The sequence below is a fragment of the Diceros bicornis genome, chromosome 25, assembly GCF_020826845.1.
Source record: "Diceros bicornis minor isolate mBicDic1 chromosome 25, mDicBic1.mat.cur, whole genome shotgun sequence".
Classification (NCBI taxonomy): Eukaryota; Metazoa; Chordata; class Mammalia; order Perissodactyla; family Rhinocerotidae; genus Diceros; species Diceros bicornis.
In genome coordinates, this window is record NC_080764.1 from 35,591,148 (window position 1) to 35,612,288 (window position 21,141).

Here is a 21,141-nt window from a genome sequence, read left to right on the forward strand (position 1 = left end):
GAGTGAAAAATGATAAAAAATAATTGAATTAAATATTTAACTCAAAAATAGAAAAAAAGCATAATAAACAGAAGAAAAGCAGAAGAAACTGGTATTCATATGTATTAGTGCTAGGGGTGCAAAATGGTACAAGCCTATAAAGTGTGCCTGGCACTACCTTCCTAAATTACAGATGTCCTTTGCCCCAACAGTACATATTGCAGGAAGTTAACCTAAAGATAAATCTGATAAAGTATGAAATGACATAGGTATCAGGTTAGTAATTATGGCAATGTGGAAGATTGGAAATCATCCAGTGTCCATGAACCAGGGACCAGTGGAATAAACTCTGGTCCATGCACACAATCAAATACTATGAAGCCATGGAAAAAGAATGCTATGAACTCCATAATTGTTGTTAAGCGAAAAAAAACAAGATAAAGAACAGTACTTAAAATATTCTATATTTTGTGAAAAGATTAGCATGTATACATATATTTCTTAGATATATGTGTGTATATGTATGTATATTTATATATATACACATATATACACATGTTATATACATATATTATTTTATACATATATACATACACATTTATATATAAAAGTAAATGGGAAAACAGAGGGAAAGGACAGGAATGAAAGTACAATCTGTTTAGGGATGTCTTTTTTTAATGTAATTTGACTTCGGAAACATATCTGTTTTACTTATCAAAAATAAAATTGAATCAAATGGGAAAAGTGAACTAACTATGTTTCAAATTCATAACATAATCACAAAGATAAAATACTTCAGATGATCCCATCACTTTGGGGGACAAAGTGCAAGCACAAAAAGAAATGCAAAGAAATTTTAAAATTAATTTAGTAGTTTTTTTCTTAGTAATAATGGCAATGTTCTTTTGAAGCTATTTTATGGATAAAAGAGATAGCAAATAGTTGTGTTAATGTTGTTATCAACCAAGGATGACAGTGGAAGAAAAAGGAATACAACTATAAAGTTAAAAAATAAATTTGAATTGGAGATACCAATATTGGATACTCAAATTGTCCTGTCCTGTGAATTTGATGGCAGATATCAAATACTGATGTCACAGGACAGGACAATTTGAGTATCAAAAACTACAATAAGGCAACTGACTGAAGTATTCTGTACTATAAAAATCTATGAGTTCATAAGAATACTAAGAAAGAGAGAAGGGGAGGAAAGAGAGAGAGAGAAAGAGAAAACAAGTGCAAAAACAAAGCAAAATAAATGAAAAATAAATCCATTTGGCTCCACTGAAAATAATGAGGGCCACTAAGACCTTACTGTAAAAATTTGTCAGTACACAAATAGGCATTTATCCCTGTCTTTCCTCTACAAACTATTTCAAAATAACCACATAGTTCTTATTAAATACAGAATTCCAGCTTAAAACAATGTGGAAGGAATGATCAAATTAGAAAGTTCAGGAGCTAGTCCGGTGGCGCAAGCAATTAAGTGCGTGCGCTCTGCTGAGGCTCTGCTGAGGCGGCCCAGGGTTCGCCGGTTCAGATCCCTGGTGCGCACCAACGCATTGCTTGTCAAGCCATGCTGTGGCGGCGTCCCATGTAAAGTGGAGGAAGATGGGCACGGATGTTAGCCCCGGGCCAGTCTTCCTCAGCTAAAAGAGGAGGATGGGCAGATGTTAGCTCAGGGCTGATCCTCCTCACCAAAAAAAAGAAAAAAACAAAGCTCACCCTTTGCATTCCCCATTGCATTCACTGATTCAGGCCACATTATCAATGGATGAAAGCATTAGATGAAAGGTTGCTGGAGAACTTGATAACGGAGGGCTTGGGCTCTCACTAGCTGTACCCAATACTCAATGTATCATCACTACGAGCAAACAAGCCCTGTACGACTCCTGATGTAAGGCAACATGAAGCACAGAGCACCACCTATGAAAAATTCCTGCCAAAACAACTGAATTTGAATCTAATCAAGCCTATTGAGCCAACTTCCATTTGCAGGAAATGCAGGGCTTAGTGAAACAATTTTAATGACAGGAAAAGAAAGTAAATGGACAAACTCAGAATGCAGGACATTGTACTGGACAATTAACATCGGTTCTGCAACAAATCAATGGCATGGAGGACTGTTACAGATTAAAGAGACTTCAAAGACTTAGGTAAATGTAATATGTGGTCATTGTTTGTGTTATGATTCAAATAAACCCAGATAATTTTGAGAAAATAAGAAAAATTGAATTATGGATTGTCAGCTATACAAGGAATCACTATTAATTTTATTAGGTGTCACAATGCATTGTGGTCAAGTAAGGAAGAACCATATTATTAAAAACCATCTCCTGAGGTATGAAAGGAGGAAATTATATGATTTTAGGATTTGCTTTAAAAAAGAAAAAATAAAATCAAAAACAGAAAAAATTAATGATGAAGCAAATGTTGAATATGGTTATATGAAATCTCCATGCATTTATTTTGTAAATTTTAGAAATTTTCAATCATAAAATAAATGAAAGAAAAAACAAAACATAAGCAAACAAACAAAAGACATCAAGAAGGCCTAAGCAGAACCAGGCCTAAACTCAGACAGTAGCCTTACTTCTACTCCTCCATCTACTCCCACCCCACTGCCTGGTACTTCAGTCCAGATCACATCTCCCAAATATTATAGAACAGAGGAGGTGGAAAGGACAGTAACTTTTGGGGGTCCAAAAATTTAAACCATTAGTATTGTACCAGAGTAAAGTTTTTATCTAGTTCCTGATTTTTTTGACAATCGTTGATTATTCATTCACCATTATTTAAGCCCCTATCAACTCCCTTGAGAATCTTCCAAGTTAAATAATAAAAAATAAGAGAACTTTAAGCTAGGCGGTGAAAAACACAATGAGATTTTTATTTTAGTATTATCACACTGGAAATAGCACAGAAGTAAGTTGAAGTCAAATTTCATGGGTAGAAGAGGGAAGTTGGGTACTAACAAGTGAGAGCAGGAACAGGACACTCCTTCACAAACCTTGACAGCAAAAGGTGAGAGAGAAGGCAATGGCAGAAGTGAACGGCAACAGGAAGAATCTGACATAAGACAGGAGGTAAATGATGGAGTAAGCTATCAAAGAAGACTGACACAGAAAATAGAAGGACTGGCCTTAAACAAGAAAAGACATTTTCATTGCTAAATTATATGTATTCAAAAGTATGAGGGTGGAAACAAATATAGATACATAAGTATACAGATATACAGATTAAGGGATGGAGGTAAGGGAGATTAAAGCTGATGAATTCTTTCTTTTATATGGTATTAGTAGCCCTATCTAAAGAAGGACAGGTTAGTATAAGTGATGGATGCAGGCAAGGAGAGTAGTGATGAAAGAGTTTACCAAGGAATGGTTACGCCAGTTGCCGAGAAGTGCAGAAAGCACAGGATCTATAAAAAGATGATGGCACCAAACTGTGGTATTATATTCCCCAGTAGAGCTCAGGTCACTACTGGTTATAAGAAAAGGAAGAGAAAGACGAATGTATTAATTCTAGGAGCTACTAACAACTACCCATTTGCCAGTGGTGGGAGCATATTCCTTTTATATACATTAAAAATAATTTTATTTCTTTAATAAATCTGGATAGAAGATTAAGTATGGAAAGAATAAAATAAGCAAATTAGTCATGGTGGCCTACTCTTAAAAAGGAATAAATGAAACAAAATACAATCATAAGAAATAAATGTCTATATACTCAAATTCCATTGTTCTCACCAATTCGAGTGATTTTATTATGTGAAAGTTCAAGATTTTGGATATTACTGCAGCCATCCAAACCATGAAAAGAAGTCAGTTGATTTTTATTAAGAAGAACAATACAGAGATTTTCCAAATTTTCACAGTTGATAGTCTCAATATGGTTTTCCTAAAACAAAGAAAAGATGTAATTAGTTTTATTTATATGGCTTGTTAACCAAACATTTAAAGCTTACAAAAAGTGGAAAGATGAGATATAATCTCCAAATGAATATCTGGATCTCTACCTTTTAAGATAACTATGTATAATGTTATATTATCTAGATGAAAATATTAAGTAACCTAATAAACAATTAACTGATTTTGTATTTATTAATAACCTTTTAAAATATAGAAAATACAGAGGATCATATAACAAAATATTTCAAACAATCTAAACGAATAAGAGTGAACATTTGGTTATAGTTCCTATAAAGATGTTATTTTAAAGAAACCAAACACTGAAAAAGTTGAAATCTCCCTACTTCCCCTCCTCAATCCCTTTTGCTTCCTTCCTGTCCCAAGAATACCAATATCATGAATTAGGCGTATATCTCATTTATAAGTTTATACTTTTACTACCCCTACACATCTCTGTAATACATAATGTTAGTCTCAGTGTCAACAGCATGTGTCAAGGACACAACAGCAATTCTCTTTTTAAGACCTCAGAAAGATAAAAGGGCTTTTAAGAATCTTAAGGGTGTAGTCTCCCAGCACTACTCTCAAAAATATTTGTGAGTATAGCCTTTGTCTGGAATGAACTTAGTAAGAAGCATAGGAAACCCACAAAGTTTTAAAGGAAAATCATTGGTGGAAGCACAGCCAGTTTGAACTGAGAAGAATATAATTCAAAATGAAAAGAAGACTCTAGGCTCCCCCAATCACCTATGGGAAAGAAATGGGCTGAGAAAAATTCTCAGCTGCAAAACAGGGCACTTCTTATGGAAAAGGAAATATGCCTTGAGGATGGTGTCATAAGCCCCATGGGCAGAACCAAGAGTCACAGAGAACGATTCCCATGGAGCAGAACTGAGTCCTTATTAAGGAATTGATGATATGTGTTCAGCTATGGACCACGGACTGCTGTGGGTTTCCTGTTTTCTCTCATTTTGATTGGGAATGACTACTGTAATCAATCAAGCCCTGTCTCGCCACTGAATGTAGGTGTGTGTGTGGGGGGAGAGAGGGAAGATAATTTTTCACTTTACTTCACAGATCTCTGAGTTGAGAGAACTCTATCTGAGCAGATCATTTCCACTTGGATCTGATTTATATGAGAAGATTCTGTGCTTCAAGTCTGAGTTTGATGCCATAAAAGTTGATGAGACTTTGGGGTCTTTGGGACATGAGCATATTTTGCATGTGGTAAGGATGTGACTCTTTAGGAGCTAGAGGGTAGATTGTAGTAGACTGTTAATTTGATAGCCCTCGATAAACCTCATAACCCAAGGTTCACACATCCAGACAGTCCCCTCCCACATGAACTCAGGGCTTGGCCAATAGAACATTAGCTAGCATGATGCCAGCAGATCCTTGATATACTCTTGCATATTGGAGCTTGTCTTTTTGGAATGCATCACTCTTAGAATTCGGCCACCATGTAAAGAAGCCCAGGAAAGCAGACAGAGAGAGATTGAATTCCAACCTCCCAAGGTATCAGACATATAAGAGAAGCATTTTGGACATTCCAGCCCCAGCTACAAATTTCATGAGACCCAATCAACACAATATGAAGCAGAAGAAATGCCCAGACAAACCTAGTCTCAATTCATGGCCCACAGGACTATGAGCAAATAAAATGGTTGTAGTTTTAATTTACTAAGTAATGTGGTTATTTGTCAGGCAGCCAAAAGCAACAAAAACAGTAACTACATTATCTGCAAATAGAGATAAGTAATTTCCAGGTCATACCACCTTATCATCTTCTCTCTTTGGCTTTCACAAAGTTTGGCCCTTGATCTCTTTTGACCTTGAGTTAGAGGTTATTTTAGTACATGTTTCTTCAAAATTGTCATTTATGAAATGTAGACATGAATACATTTTATATTTTAAGACTAACAATGAGGAGAACAGGGGACATACCTGTGCATCAATGTACTTCAGTTTTTTGCAGTTACTCAGGCTGTGCAAAGAAGTTAATCCACAGCGTTGAAGAGACAGAAATTGAAGATTTGTGCACTCTGCCAGAGTGGAGAGACTACAGCCTGGCAAATCTTGAAATGTAACTGTTGTAACCTAGACAATTCAAGAAAATTGGAGTCCAAAATATTATCTAACAATAATGATTATAAACTATACTAGCCTTGCAGAATTGCTTTAAAAAATTCATCTAAAAAAAGTAATGCTATATATTGAAACTCACATTTATTAACAACTCAATTCCATTTAAACTATCTGGCCTCTTTTGTTCCCCACATAGAAAGGCAAAATAATGCAATCATCCATGACCAATTCAAGTTCAAAAGAAATAAGCACAGAAGCAATAACAAACTACAATTATTTATTAGCTCACTCCCTGATTTTTTACCAAATTCACTTTCCTTGTTTTCACGTCCTTGGCATTATTTCCAGGCTTGCACTCATGAATGTGTAAGGCCTGGGTTTGGCAGTATCTAGGGATACCTGGACAGTACCAGGAGCCACAACAGGTCAGGAGATAGATTTTGTGTCCGACCTGCCACGCTTCAACTGGAATAGCTCAGCTATCTTCCAGAAAAGAAGAAAGTTGGACTGAGAAGAGATATTATAAAACCTGTAATAAGTAGAACCCTTCAATAATAATTGAACCAGGTAATAGAAACAACATTCTAGTACAAGTCTTCTGCAATACAAAGGTATGGATCATTCCGTAGGCCAGAGCATAGAATCCGTGGTAGAACAAATCATGACTAGTAATTTTTTTGTGTGTTTTTCAAACATTTTGAAGACCATACATTTACAACATTTCTTATTATTGAGATATTATTGTGGACTCAACACTTCAGAAAGCTTTTTCCTTAAGAAACTTTTCTTTTTTGGTGTTAGTCTTTTTAACTCAGGAGAATTCAATATCAAAGAATGTATTCAACTTTATGATATGTATATTAAAAATTACACTTATAGTTCTACAAGAATATGTCAGATAGAAATATTTTTGGATTACTGAAAAGCACTCCACTTACTAAAATCAAGAGCTCTCATCTAAGTACAATGGCAGAGAAATCACGTAATAATATGTTGGCTCCTCACTATAATTGAGTCCATGCACGGAAATAAGTATATAAGTTAAATCAATTTATAGTAAGAATACTTTCATATTGCCATATCAAAAATCCTAAAGCCAGGTTTCCCATGTACTGAATAACAATGTAAAAATTTTTAACTTCATAAGAAGAGTCTAGAGTATTCTCATACTCAAAATAGAAATTCAAAGAATATGGTACTGAAATTGAAAGCATTATTGCTTCAGAAAAAGCTGGAAAAAGTATAAAATTCTTAAGTGCCGTAACTCCTCTTCATATGGAACATTTCCTGTGCATTAAATTAAACTAAAAGTTTTTAATTTACATATTTATGTAAGTGAATGGGAAGACCACATGTTCATGGAGATGTAAAGGAGATTAAGTCTACTCCTTGCTTTAAGTAGCAAAAGCAATTATCTATATTTAAAAACTTTGGGTGAATAAAAATTTCTAGTTTCATAATTATTTTAGGAATTTCCCGATTATTCATAATCTAAAACAACTTTGAAACAAATTTCTTTTTCATAATTTTCAGAAAGAAAAATATTCAGCAATTTGTGTCAAAATAATGCTCATTTAATTTGTGCACAAAGAGATACCATAAATTCTATAACTGGAAAACTGACTCTATACTAAAAAATTAACATACTACTTAGAATCAAGCACTTAAAATCTGAAAACTCTACAACTGCAGCTTTATAATAACAAATGCTACTTACTACCTAGATTATCTTATAATTTATATTATTCTGCCTGATTTAATAATATACTGCTTACAATTAACTAAATAAACACAATTAAGTTCTAGTTATTATGATGTAGCAATTTCTCTAGTTTAATTTAATTACAGTACAGGAGTGGCAACTGCTGTAGTATCCTTGTTAATGGTATCTACTTGTGAATATGAGGCATTTCAGAATATTTCCTCCTCCCTTTTATTGAACATTTAAAAAATTTCCTTACAATATAGCAATTTATTCTCTTCCCTACCTTAGATTTTTCCAAACATGAGATCAAAATAAATTTTTACATTAATCATTTACTGATACATGCATGACAATAATAACATAAATAAAACTGTTTTATGCTCCATAAACTAAGGTCAATATGGAACTAGTACTCACAGGTGTCCATCACTGTATGGTCAGCTTGAAAAAGAACTACTGGAGCATAGTGAATGTTCACTGACTGTTTCTTAAGAAAATAAGTAAACGGCCTCAGCCTTGTGGCAAAACTAAAACATACTTACAGCATTCATAGTTTCTTTCCCTTATAAAGAGTAACATAAAAATATTTGAAAGATTAATACTTTCAGGATCTCATGACTTGAAAATGAACTATTCTACCTATAGAAACTATGACTCATTCAATACATTTTAATTAAAGATCACAAATCAGTTTTCCATTTAATCATCTATATTTTCCCAAATCCTTGACAGTTCATGATACATGAAATGACCTAAAATAACTCTATATTTTTTAGAGAGTTCATTCTCAATTATTCTTGAGTTCAACCCAAGGAGTTTCAGTCATCTGTGGGAAACTGTAAGCACAAAAGTCACAAAAGCAATGACTCTATGTTTTGCTTTTCCCAGAACATCTGTTCAGTGCCACAATCTCAAATCTATTCCACCCAGAGAAATAATAATGTATAAAAAATCATCTGCAGAGACTGAGTCAAAGGTATGATTAGTGGCTTAAATGAAAGAGAATCTAACTTCAATTAAGTCATGTACTGTATGATTTCACTCATAAGTGGAAGATAAAACAACAACAAACAAACACATAGACACAGAGAACAGATTGGTGGTTACTAGAGGGGGAAGAGGTGGGCGCAGGGTGAAAGGGGTAGAAGACCACATGTATATGGTGACGGATGGCAACTGGACTTTTGGTGGTGAACCCAATGTAGCCTATGCAAAGTCGAAATATAATGATGTACACCTGAAATTTACATAATGTTTTAACCACAAGCCCACTACTAGAGCCAGTTCTAACAGAGCCCATCTCTTATCAACAGAGTGATTAAGAATCATCTTTCAGAAAATTTGCAAAGTCATGTAGCCAAGCATATGCAGAAGAAGAAATCTTGACCTGAAATGACTGGAGAATCAACGATTTTCCTCTCCATGGAACCAAAGGACTGGGACATGACCAGAATGCAAAAGTTAGACTTAGCAGAAGCGAGGGGTCCATCATCCTGGAAGATCTGGTGTTAAAATTCCTTCCCTACCTTACCATAAATGTTTAAAACCTTATCATAAATGTTTAGAACTTTACCGCAAATGCTTAAAGCCCACCAATCAAAACCTGTCCTGCCAGCATTTCCACATGCCAGCCTGTTCTCCCTAACCTCTTAAATTTCATCCCCATACCCTGAATTGAGGAAACAGATCTGAGGGCACATGTCCCATCTCCTTGCAGATCAGTCTTGCAAAATAAAGCTACATTTCTTTTCCCAAAAGCTGACACCATAATAATTGGCTTTTTTTTTAATGTACATTGGGCAACAGAATCCCAATTTTGTGCAGTAACAATTTTTGGTGACCACAAAGGGACAAGGTCCTGTGACTGCCCACCTGAGGCTAAGGAACCCCTGGTGGGGTGCGGGGTCTTTTTGTCAACCCTAAGCCACTGCCTAGACAATTTTATATAGAGGGTCTGCTGATCGGATTCCCGTTTCCCACTGCAGTGCTCCAGGCCCCAAAGGATCTTGTTTCTTTTGGGAGAATAAACAGCTTCTGGATCAAGACGTCTCTGGGCTCTGAGTGAGTAACTTTAAGAAAGCGATTGTCCTTTACCTCGTCTCTCCCATTTGATTTGCTGGAACTGCAAATTTAGCTTGTATTCTGGGGAATCCTGGCAGGCTGAGGCCCGAACCTTGGGCCTGAACCACCTAAGGTAATTAAAGGCAGGATAAGAGGTTCACTCATGAACTTTCTTTTGGTTCTGGACGACAAATCTGGTTCTGAGTAGCTCCTGGCACTGGTTCTGAGCCACTCCTAGAAAACCAGCTAGTATTCTGGTCTATGTTATATGTAGAACTGTGCTGTGTGTTAATGTTTGTCTATGACTAACTGTTTTTTCTTAGAATTGGCTGCTTGGGGACTGAGTTCTTGGTGATCATAACAAACTTTCTCTTTAGATTAATCTTACAAGGTTCTTCCGACTCCCAAGAGAAGAGGCACTGTTCCCTCCAGTCCTTCGGGACATTCCCAGGTGACTGGGGATTTCACAGAGGTGTCAGGGTGTCTGTCCGTGATGTGCAATGTCCTCAGAGGGACACCATTCTGAACATATCTTATTGGGACCTTATTGTTTGTGATGAGGCAGTTGGTGGCGGCAGCTCGTCCAGGTTCAATCACCCGAACTTTGTGGATGCCAGAACACATAAGAGAAAAAGCCAACTCCTTGGTTATTCTTGGGGGAGCTGTCCCCACAAGCACACTATCAGTCCTTAAATACCTTTCCCTAGAAAGAGCTTGTTTGTTGCAGCTACCTTGATAAAAGCCCCCCCAAAATGGGAAATAAAAATGGTATACCAGAGTGTAGAATGTATACATTGCCCACCAGGATACATTCTTCAAAATTGGGCAATGTTCAGTTATAAGTCCATGAAGAAACAGAAAATGATTTTCTTTTGTAACACAAGCTGGCCCCGATACTCATTGGGGTCAGATGAGGTGTGGCCCCAGAACGGGTCTCTGAACTATAATACCATCTTGCAATTAGACCTATTCTGTAAAAGAGAAAAGAAATGGGACGAGATCCCTTATGTACAGTCTTTTACGTCTTTATATCAGAATAAGAATTTAGAAAAAAGATGTAAGATCATGGTTCAGATGGAGGATCCATAGGAAAAACCTATTCTCCCTATTCTATTCTCCTAGAATCAAAGTCAGATGGTGACCTTGTCCTTCCTCATCTGCTGTCCCCTACACTGCCTTTACTGTATGCTGGAGGCATAGTCAGAGATGACCGGGAAGGGCATAATGACCTCCCTGAAGCCACTGGCTCAGCTTTATACCTCCCTTTAACTAATAGTCAGACAGAAATGGTCTCCCCACCTCGTACCCATTGGAGTACTCAATTCAGTCCAGAGAATGTTCCACCCCAGGCAGGGCAATTCCCACTAAGGCAAGTCCCTGCAGGTCTCGATGACCAAGGCCAACCCAGAGGATTTTTATACATGCATAATCCCTTTTCAACTTTGGACTTATACAACTGGAAAAACAACATGCCTACTTATCAAGATGATCCCCCAAAAGATGGAAAGTTTATTTATGCCCATCTTTGCTACTCATGATCCCAACTGCGCCAACATTCAGGCCCTTATAAACACCCTCCTCACCCCAGAGGAGCATAGGATGATACTGGACGAAGCTCATCAGGATGCCGAGAGACTCCATGAGTTACATCCTAACAATCCAATCAGTGCTCCAGCAGTAGAGGCCATATCTGAGGTTGACCTAGGCAGGGACGCCAACCTCAGAGGCTGGGCAAGGTTAAACCATTATAAAGCATGTTTAATAACTGGAATGTGGAGGGGTGTCCCAAAACTGAAGAGCTTAAATAAGGTCTAGGAGGTACAACAAGAGCCAAAATAAAATCCTGTGACCTTTCTAAAGAGAGTCTTTGAAGACTACAGAAAGTATACTGACATTGACCCAGAGCATCTGGATAACATGAGGCTGATCAATATGACCTTTATCAGCCAGATTGCCCCTGATATAAGGAAGAGACTGCAAAAATTGGAAGGGAGATTAGGGATGCCCATGTTACAGCTTGTTGAGATTGTTTTTAAGGTGTTTAACAGCTGCAACCAGGAATAAGAGAAACAAAAACAACAGGAGATGTAAAAACAAGCCACTCTACTCACTACAGCCCTTAGTCACAATCTGCCAAGGCCAATGAGAAAAGACAGACAGCCATGAGTAAAACCCCCAGGGCCCCCACCTTCTAACCACAAGGGAAATTCAGCCCTGGGGCCAAGACAATGGGCTTCCTGTAAGCAGGAAGGCCATTGGAAAAGGGAATATCCCAACTGCTCTTGGAAGTTGAGAGAGGAAACAAATGTGCCTAAACACCAGATGCACCAATTTGCTGACAGCAACCAAGAATGACGGAGCCCAGGAGCTCCTCTAGATGTCACCAGCTCCATCAATATTCCCCACAAGGAACCCCAGGTAACAACAGCAGTGGGAAAGAAATTTATAGACTTCAGAATTGACACAGAAGCTACTTATTCTGTACTAAACACCAGACAGGAACCCCTTTCCCCTAAAATCACATCCATTATTGGTGTCTCTGGGGAAGTCTCTCATAAGCCTTTCTTACAATTGCTGGAGTGTAACATAGGGAAAACATATCTAAAGCATAGCTTTCTATATATGCCTGAGTGACCTATTCCATTGTTGGGATAAGATCTACTAACAAAATTAAATGCCCAAGTGACCTCTACACCAGAAAAAAGTAGACACTGAAGTCCTCCCAGATCAAGCCTGTGGCTTCCACGCAGTGCTGTTACAATTGGGAGAAGAGCCTCAATCAGAAGTCTGTGAAGAAATTCTGTAAAAGGTAAGAGCGGATGTTTGGGCTGACTGATGGGAGGCCTGGAAGAGCCAAGATAGCTGATCCAATAGTAGTTAAACTCTGCCCAGACACCAAGACTGCAAATTTGAACAAATATCCTTTAAAGAGACATGCGAAAGAGGGTATAAAACCTCTGATAGCCACCTTTCTGAAATGCTAATTAATCTGACCTTGTCAGTCTCCGTATAACACTCCCATCTTGCCAGTACAAAAACCTGGGATCAGAGACTATGATTTTATATAGGATTTGAGAGCGATTAACCAAATTGTAGAGGATATACATCCAGTAGTACCAAATCCTCATACTTTACTTACAACTTTAGCTGAAGACTTCCGCTGGTTTACAGTTCTGGACTTAAAGGATGCCTTTTACTGCATACCCCTAAGTCCTGAGTCCCAGGAACTGTTTGCCTTTGAATGGGACAATCCTGAAACTAATGTAAAACAATATGGTTGAATAGTACTTCCACAAGAATTTTAAAATGCTCCCACCATCTTCAGGGAAGCCTTAGGCAAGGACTTAAGGGATCTCCAGTTAAGTGAGGGAGTCTTACTTCAATATGTGGATGACATACTGATTGCTAGTAAAACTAAGGAAGCTTCAGACCAAAATACAATCCTTACTTTAAACTTCTTGGCAGAAAAGGGATGTAAAATCTCCAAGAGAAAAGCACAAATTTCTCAACTGACTGTAAAATACCTAGGTTTTGAGTTATCAAAAGGACAAAGAAACTTAATGGCTGATGGAAGGGAGGCATTAGTCAGGGTGGCGGTACCCACCACCAGAAGACAACTGTGAAGATTTTTAGGAATGGCTGGGTTTTGTCCTATTTGGATTCCTAACTTTGGACTCATGGCCAAACCCCTATGTGAGGCACTTAAAAGACACGACAATGAACCATAAAACTGGACTGCAGAATGCCACAGGACATTCCATATTGTCAAGGAAAAACTTTTTAACAGCCCCAGCACTTGGTCTTCCAGACATTAGAAAGTCATTAGACGTTTTTTTCTTTTTTTTGTGTGAGGAAGATTAGCCCTGAGCTAACATCCGTTGCCAATCTTCCTCTTTTTGCTGAGGAAGAGTGGCCCTGAGCTAACACCTGTGCCCATCTTCCTCCATTTTATATGTGGGACGCCTGCCACAGCATGGCTTGATGAGTGGTCTGTAGGTCCGCACTGGGATCTGAAGCTGCAAACCCTGGGCTGCCAAAGCAGACTGTGCGAACTTAACCACTACGCCACCGGGCCGGCCCACATTTGACCTTTTTGTAAACAAACTACAAGGTGTAAGCCTTGGAGTGCTAACTCAGAATTTAGGTGCTTCCAGGAGAACAGTGGCTTACTTTTCCAAACAACTGGCCATCGTAGTAACCCAAGGGTGGCCAGTTTGCCTCCGGGCTGTAGCCATGACCTATGAACTTTTACAAGAGGCTGAAAAATTTACCCTGGGGTGGGCAACTACTGTGCACACTCCACACTGTGTGCTACCTCTACTTGAACAAAACGGTGCATATTGGCTTACTTCAGGGAGACTGGGCAAGTAGCAGGCCATACTACTAGACAATAGAAATGTAAAATTAAAGGCGGTATCCACCCTAAATCCAGCTACCTGCTTCCCACTATGACAAGAGCACCTGTCCACGATTGTATACAAATAATTGAAGAAGTCTATTCTAGCAGACCCAGTCTGACTGACTAGCCTTTGGAGAATCCAGATATGGAAATGTTTACTGACAGGAGCAGCTTCATGGACCATGGACTTTGAAAGGTCAGATATGCAATAGCAACTCATCAGGAGGTCCTAGAAACAGAAGCCCTCTGGTATGTCTACCCAGAAGGCAGAAGTCATAGTCCTCACAAGAGCCTTGCATCTTGCAGCTAAGAGAAAGATAACCATTTATACTGATTACAAGTATGCCTTCTCTGTCATGCACGAACATGGGACCACATGGAAAGAGAGAGGTCTACTAACATCAGGAAGCAAAGAGATTAAACATATGGAAGAGATACTGGCCTTATTACATTTTGTTACGATGTCAGGAAAGTGGCCATAGTACATTGCCCAGGCCACCAAAAGACTGACAGTTACATAGCTAAAGGAAATAATTTGGCTGATCTGGCTGCAAAATAGGCAGCCAGAACCAAAAGCCCAAATCCTAAGGCCCTAGCACTCATCCTGAGTGTGGATCTGTCCCTGTTTAAGCCTCAGTATTCAGAAATGGATTTAAACAGGGCAGATGAATGGGGATTTCATACTGACTCTCAAGGCTTAGATGGTAATCAGTACCAAACAAATAAACAAGGCTGGATTTATAATGAGAAGGGACTAATGCTTATACCTGAACACTTAATGGAAAAAATCGTTACTCATCTACATCAAGGAACCCATCATGGGAGAGACTCAACCTATCATTGGCTACAAAAGCTTATTATTGGTCCACAAATGCAAAGGACTATGCAAAAAGTAGTACAAAATTGCTTGATTTGTGCCAGAAACAATCCCCAAACCAGGCCACCTCCAATAATCAAAGGGGTGCAAACCCGAGGGACAGAATCAGGAGATGATTGGCAAATAGACTTTACCATGACACCAAGAGCCATGGGAAATTATAGATATTTGCTGGTATTTGTGGACACCTTCACAGGATGGGTAGAAGCCTTTCCATGTGGAACAGAAAAGGCTCCCAAAGTAACAAAGGCCTTACTAAAGGAAATTATCCCTCATTTTGGGCTGCCTATTTCAATTCAAAGCAACAATGAAGGAGTTTTCATAGCCAAAGTAACACAAGAGATGTCTGGAGCCCTCGGAATACAATGCAAGTTACATGCTTCACGGAGACCTCAGTCTACAGGAAAGACTGAAAAGATGAATCATACTTTAAAGAAAACAACTGCCAAAATACATCAGGAAAGCAACTTAACATGGGATAAAGTCTTGCCAGTTGACCTGCCTAGGGTAAGAATAGCCCCTAGAAGTAGGTTTCAATTGAGCCCTTATGAAATGTTATATGGGAGACCCCTCCTTAAAACTAAGTATTATTGCAATCTTGAAAATGGCCATATTGTTGGGCCGGCCCCGTGGCTTAGCGGTTAAGTGTGCGCGCTCCGCTGCTGGCGGCCCAGCTTCGGATCCCGGGCGTGCACCAACGCACCGCTTCTCCGGCCATGCTGAAGCGACGTCCCACATACAGCAACTAGAAGGATGTGCAGCTATGACATACAACTATCTACTGGGGCTTTGGGGGAAAAAATAAATAAATAAAAATTAAAAAAAAAAGAAAACGGCCATATTGTAAAAGAATTAGATGCTATAAAATGTGTACAGTCTCTAGGTGTTACTTTATCTGCTATACGTAAATATGCTTCTAGCTGATTAATCTTTCCTACAGACGTTCCCCTGTATCACATAAGCCCAGAGGATTGAGTCCTCCTCAAGACTTGGAAAAGTCAACATCCTGAGGACTGACTGCAACCTAAATGGAATGAACCCTATGAAGTCCTTCTGGTTACACATTCTTCAGTAAAATTAAAAGGAGTTAAACCTTGGATACACCACTCACAAGTAAAAATAGTACTCATTTCCAGTCAGGAACCCCCTCGTCCCCTTTATAATTCTCAAACAGGTAATGCTCTTCATGGACAACAGGAAATGGAAGGATCGAATCATTCAAACAATGGGTGGCCATGGAGTCCTACGGCTCGCAGTTCTAACCCAAGGGTATTCCTGTGACCCTCTAACTGATCTCAAGTTACTTTTCAGAAAAAGCAACAAAAACTGAGGAAACTCTTGGAACTCCAGGTACCAGGCTGAGCGGGTTTCAACTCCCTTTCTGACACCCAACTTCAACTGACACCCAATTTCAACTGACCAATACAAATATCTCCAAACCAGGGTGAGAAGAAGAAAGTATCTGTTGTAGACAGCTGTCCCAAGACTCTAGACCAGGTCTGTATTCCTAACCTTATATTTACTCATTTAAATTCCAGTAACATTTAAACCCTACATAATTGCTACAATAATTAATTTCTAGATTGCCTTTTTACCTACCCCAATATCTTACTCCCCGCCAATTCTATAAGATATATTAGAACCAGATTACAAAACTCTTTTGATTAATCACAAAAATGCCATTTAAGATTTTCCTGATACAATCTTTGTTTTTCCAATCCACATCTGAAAGGGCCTCTGAGGACAATGTTGTTTTATGATCAGCACATTCCTTTGCTACACACAAAAATCAGTCCAATTGTTGGATATGTGGCCAACTTCCCCTTTCTAGTACATCTGGGTTACCTTGGTGGGTTTTTTCCTTACCAGGTACAGACTGGAAAGCTTTAAAGCAATGTCTTATGATGGAAAGATCTAGCTCCAGTGTTCATAGTATGTCCAATATTACTAATTATGATCCTGAAATGAGGCCAATAGCCCATACTGTTAATGATACAGGGGACGACTACTCTTTCTCTCTTACTTGGACCATACAATTATCCCAACAACTTGCAAATAAACAAAAGAAGATAGATATTACTGTGAGAACTATGAGAGGTTTTACACAAATTTGGGATGGATATGTTTGGCTCACTCCTAATCATGGATCTTTATATGCACCGGCACTTTTATATTCGGAAGAAAGAAATTGTTCCAAACAAAATCTACTGAATTACCCTCAAAATATGGGAGCGATATCCCCCAAGTCATGTCAAAATACTATCTTACTTAAAGAAAGTGATTGGTTTGGAAAAGACTGGTCTTGACAGCCAAGCATTTACTGGATGGCTCCTAATGGAACTCAGTGGTTATGTGGAACAAACTTCTGACCTTGGCTACCCCTCAGATGGCTAGGACACTGCACCCTGGGTTTCCCTTGGATGCAAGGAAGGATTCACCCTGAGCTAACATCCATTGCCAATCTTCCTCTCCTTAAGGCCAGATGGGCTTGTTCAGTGACCACCTAGTGGCTATATTTGTTCCTTCCTTGGGGCTAGAAGATGTCATATCACAAATAGGAGCTCTGACTAAATTTACTGAAAAAGCCCTTAGCAATAGCCAAGCAGGAATAGCCTTGTTAAATACTGTAGTGTCTTTAATGAGGAAGGCTGTCCTTCAAAACAGAATGGGCTTAGGTAATCTAACAGCATCCCAAGGTGCATACACGTGCAATTATTCAAACTGAATGCTGTGTCTTTACACCTGATGAATCTTCCAATGTGTCATCCCTGTTAAAGAACATGAGAAAGCAAGTGAATGCCTTGAGTGTTCCTACACCCCGTCTTAATTTATTTGGTTGGCTTCCCTCAGGTATTTGTTCCTTTTTGCGACCTGGATTACAATTCCTATTTCTATTACTTCTTGGGAGTGAAGTCAGCATCATGGCAGAGTGAGCTTTCCCATAAACTCTTCTCCCAATAAGATACAACAAAGGGAACAGTCACAGACCAATAATGGAATCCTAGACAGCGAAAAGCAAGATTGGAAAGATCCACACTGCTGCATATGTGAGAGTGGAACGTGCTCGGCCCCCAGAGGAAGTGGGGAGAGGTAAGGAGAACTCCTCTCCCTCCCCATCAGATCAGTGATCCTGGTCTGCACGGCTCCCAGAGAAGGGGGAGGGGTGGCCCTCTGCAGAGAAAACTTAGCTCTTTGGGCTCTCTCAGCCAGTGGGAAACTCCCACACAGAGGACTGAGAACTGCTATGGGGTACCATCAATATCTGAGCACCCCAGGAGAGCGGATAATGAGGGGCGAGTGAGAACCCCCCCACGCCAGGGACCCAGCGGGCAAAAGAGAGAGCCCCACCCCTCCTGGAAAGCTGGACCCTGCAGTGCAGCTGACCAGACCAGACCAAGTGACAGGCAGATCACAGCGAATAGCTGGGGCAGAGCACAGGGGGCTCAGATTACACAGCCCTTTATCCCCACACAGTGGTGGCGGGTGGAAATTGCAATCAGATATTTCCAGAATGAGGAAAAACAAAGCCAATACAGGAACCACAATGCAAAGGTACATGAAATCACCAGACCAGAAGGAAAATGAAAAGCACCCAGAAACCAACCTTGAAGACACAGAAATCCATAACCTAAACAACAGAGATTTCAAAATAGCTATCATAAAAAGACTCAACGAAATACGAGACAACACAAACAATTCAATGAGATTAGGAGTTTCTTCACAAAAGAGATTGAAATCATAAAGAAAAACCAATCAGTGCTGATGGAAATGAAGAACACAATGGAGGAGATAAAGGAGAATCTGGAATCTTTAAAAAACAGAGCTGACAATATGGAGGAAAGAATTAGCATTATAGAGGATAGGAATACAGATATGCTCCAGATGGAAGAGGAGAGAGAACTAAGACTAAAAAGAAATGAAGAAAGTCTCCGAGAAATATCTGACTCTATTAGGAAATGTAACATAAGAATTATAGGTATTCCTGAGGGAGAAGAAAGGGAAAGAGGAACAGAGAGCCTATTCAAGGAAATAATAGCTGAGAACTTCCCAAATCTGGGGAAGGAGCAGGAAATACCAAGGAGCAGGAAGCCAACAGATCACCTAAATATGTCAACAGGCAAAGGCCCACTCCACGACATGTAGTGGTAAGGCTGGCCAAAGTCAATGACAAAGAAACAATATTAAGGGCAGCTAGACAAAAACAAAAAATAACGTACAAAGGAACTCCCATCAGGCTCTCAATGGATTTCTCAACAAACTTTACATGCTAGGAGAAACTGGAATGATATATTCAAAATACTGAAAGACAAAAACTTTCAGCCAAGAATACTCTATCCAGCAAAAATATCCTTCAAATATGATGGAGAAATAGTAACTTTCCCAGATAAACAAAAGCTAAGGGAGTTCATGGCCACGAGACCCCCACTGCAAGAAATACTCAAGAAGGCCTTCAGGCCTGAAAAAAAGAAGAGAAAGGGAATACAAAGCTTGGAGCAAGGAGTAAAATAGGTAGACAAACTCAGAAAAATAGAAGATCTTTACTGGAATAGGTTAGCAACCACTTAAATACCAAAATCAAAGATCAAAGGAAGGAATTCACCAAAAATAAACTTAACCTTATCACTGTAAACACACACCAACAACACAAGATAGAATAAGGTATAACAAGAACGACTTAGAAGGGGAAGAGGAAAGTGATTGAATTGGCTTAGTAGAAGGAAATAGGAGGCCATCAGATAATGGACTATCTCATACACAAGATTTTTTATACAAACCTCAAGGTAACCACTAAGCAAATAATCAAAACAAAATCACATATGATAAACAAAGAGAAAACTAGAAGAGTCATAAGACAGAACAACCAAACTGAATTGGCAGTCCGAAACAAATGGGACAAGAAACAAAGGAAATGCAAAATAACTGGAAAATAAGTGACAAAACAGCAACATTAAGCCCTCATATATCAATAATTACCCTAAATGTAAATAGATTGAACTCTCCAATCAAAAGATACAGAGTGGCAGGGTGGATTATAAAGCAAGACCCAACAATATGCTGCCTCCAGGAAACACATCTCAGCTCTAAAGACAAGCACAGGCTCAGAGTGAAAGGATGGAAGACAATACTCCAAGCTAATGGCAAACAAAAGAAAGCAGGTGTTGCCATACTCATATCCATTACTCCTTGGAATTCTTGTATTAGTCATAGTATTCAAACTGATTACTCTTTTCTTTACTCAGTGTTGTAAGACTGGTATGCAAGCTAAAGTAATGATGGCTCAACAACTTGAAATGGGCAATCAATTTTACAACTCTGAAGGAATTTCCTTTTATGATAAAGACTATTTCTGATAAAGCTTAAGAACTCATTTTAAAACTAGTATTTTCTATAATTGTAAAGAATCTGAGCATAAAAAGTCATAAAAGCACATGTACAATGTGCAACAATCTAAAATTAATTGGAAAAAACATATGAAAAGCTTCCTCTGTGTATGTGTGTATATATATAGATCTATCTCCATGCTAGCCCATTATTTCCCCCGAATGTAGATAACTAGGCATATGAATGAGATTCAGGCCTAGAACCAAGGGACTTGATGGACCCAGGGCTGGCAGCAAACACTTTGGCGCCTAGGGACAATATTTTGATCATCAATGCTTTTTATCGAAAGATTATCAATCAAAAGGGGGGAAAATGATGAGTAAATGGAAAGCAATAGGATATATTAGAATATATGAGGAAGCCATTTGGTTTAAAATTAATTTGGCCTAACCTTGTTTTTCCAAAAAGGCCTTATGTGGCCTGTTGGGCATGCACTGTACATCTGTTTTAAAGATTTACAGTGTCCCAAAGCCAAGCTAGGGATGTTGCCTTCCCTCTCACATCGGCATCTCTTTATAAATAATTATTTCTTCCCAATGGGGCAAGGCTATACTTACAAACAGGTCCTCTGGTGATGGTCTTGTTACACCTTCTGTTCGGGCTAGTGATTCTCAATTCTCTTGTCAAATCTATTCCCAGAGACCTAAGAATATCAATCCCTCTGGGAACAATGCTCCAGAACTCATGAGTAGTTACAATTAAAAGCTGGTCATTCCTCAAGTCTTTATTAGGCCTATGCCCC

General features: G+C 38.8%; 1 protein-coding gene across 1 annotated transcript in view; it reads right to left on the reverse strand.

The window, feature by feature from the left end:
• The window catches only part of LRRIQ1 (leucine rich repeats and IQ motif containing 1), a 208,293-nt gene that overhangs the window by 167,058 nt on the left and 20,094 nt on the right, over positions 1-21,141 (reverse strand). The window contains exons 9-10 of the mRNA XM_058568707.1: positions 5,835-5,987; positions 3,729-3,879 (exon numbers count right to left, since the gene is read on the reverse strand). Of these exons, the coding sequence (XP_058424690.1) occupies positions 3,729-3,879; positions 5,835-5,987 (304 nt within the window). The remainder of the gene's footprint in view (positions 1-3,728; positions 3,880-5,834; positions 5,988-21,141) is intronic.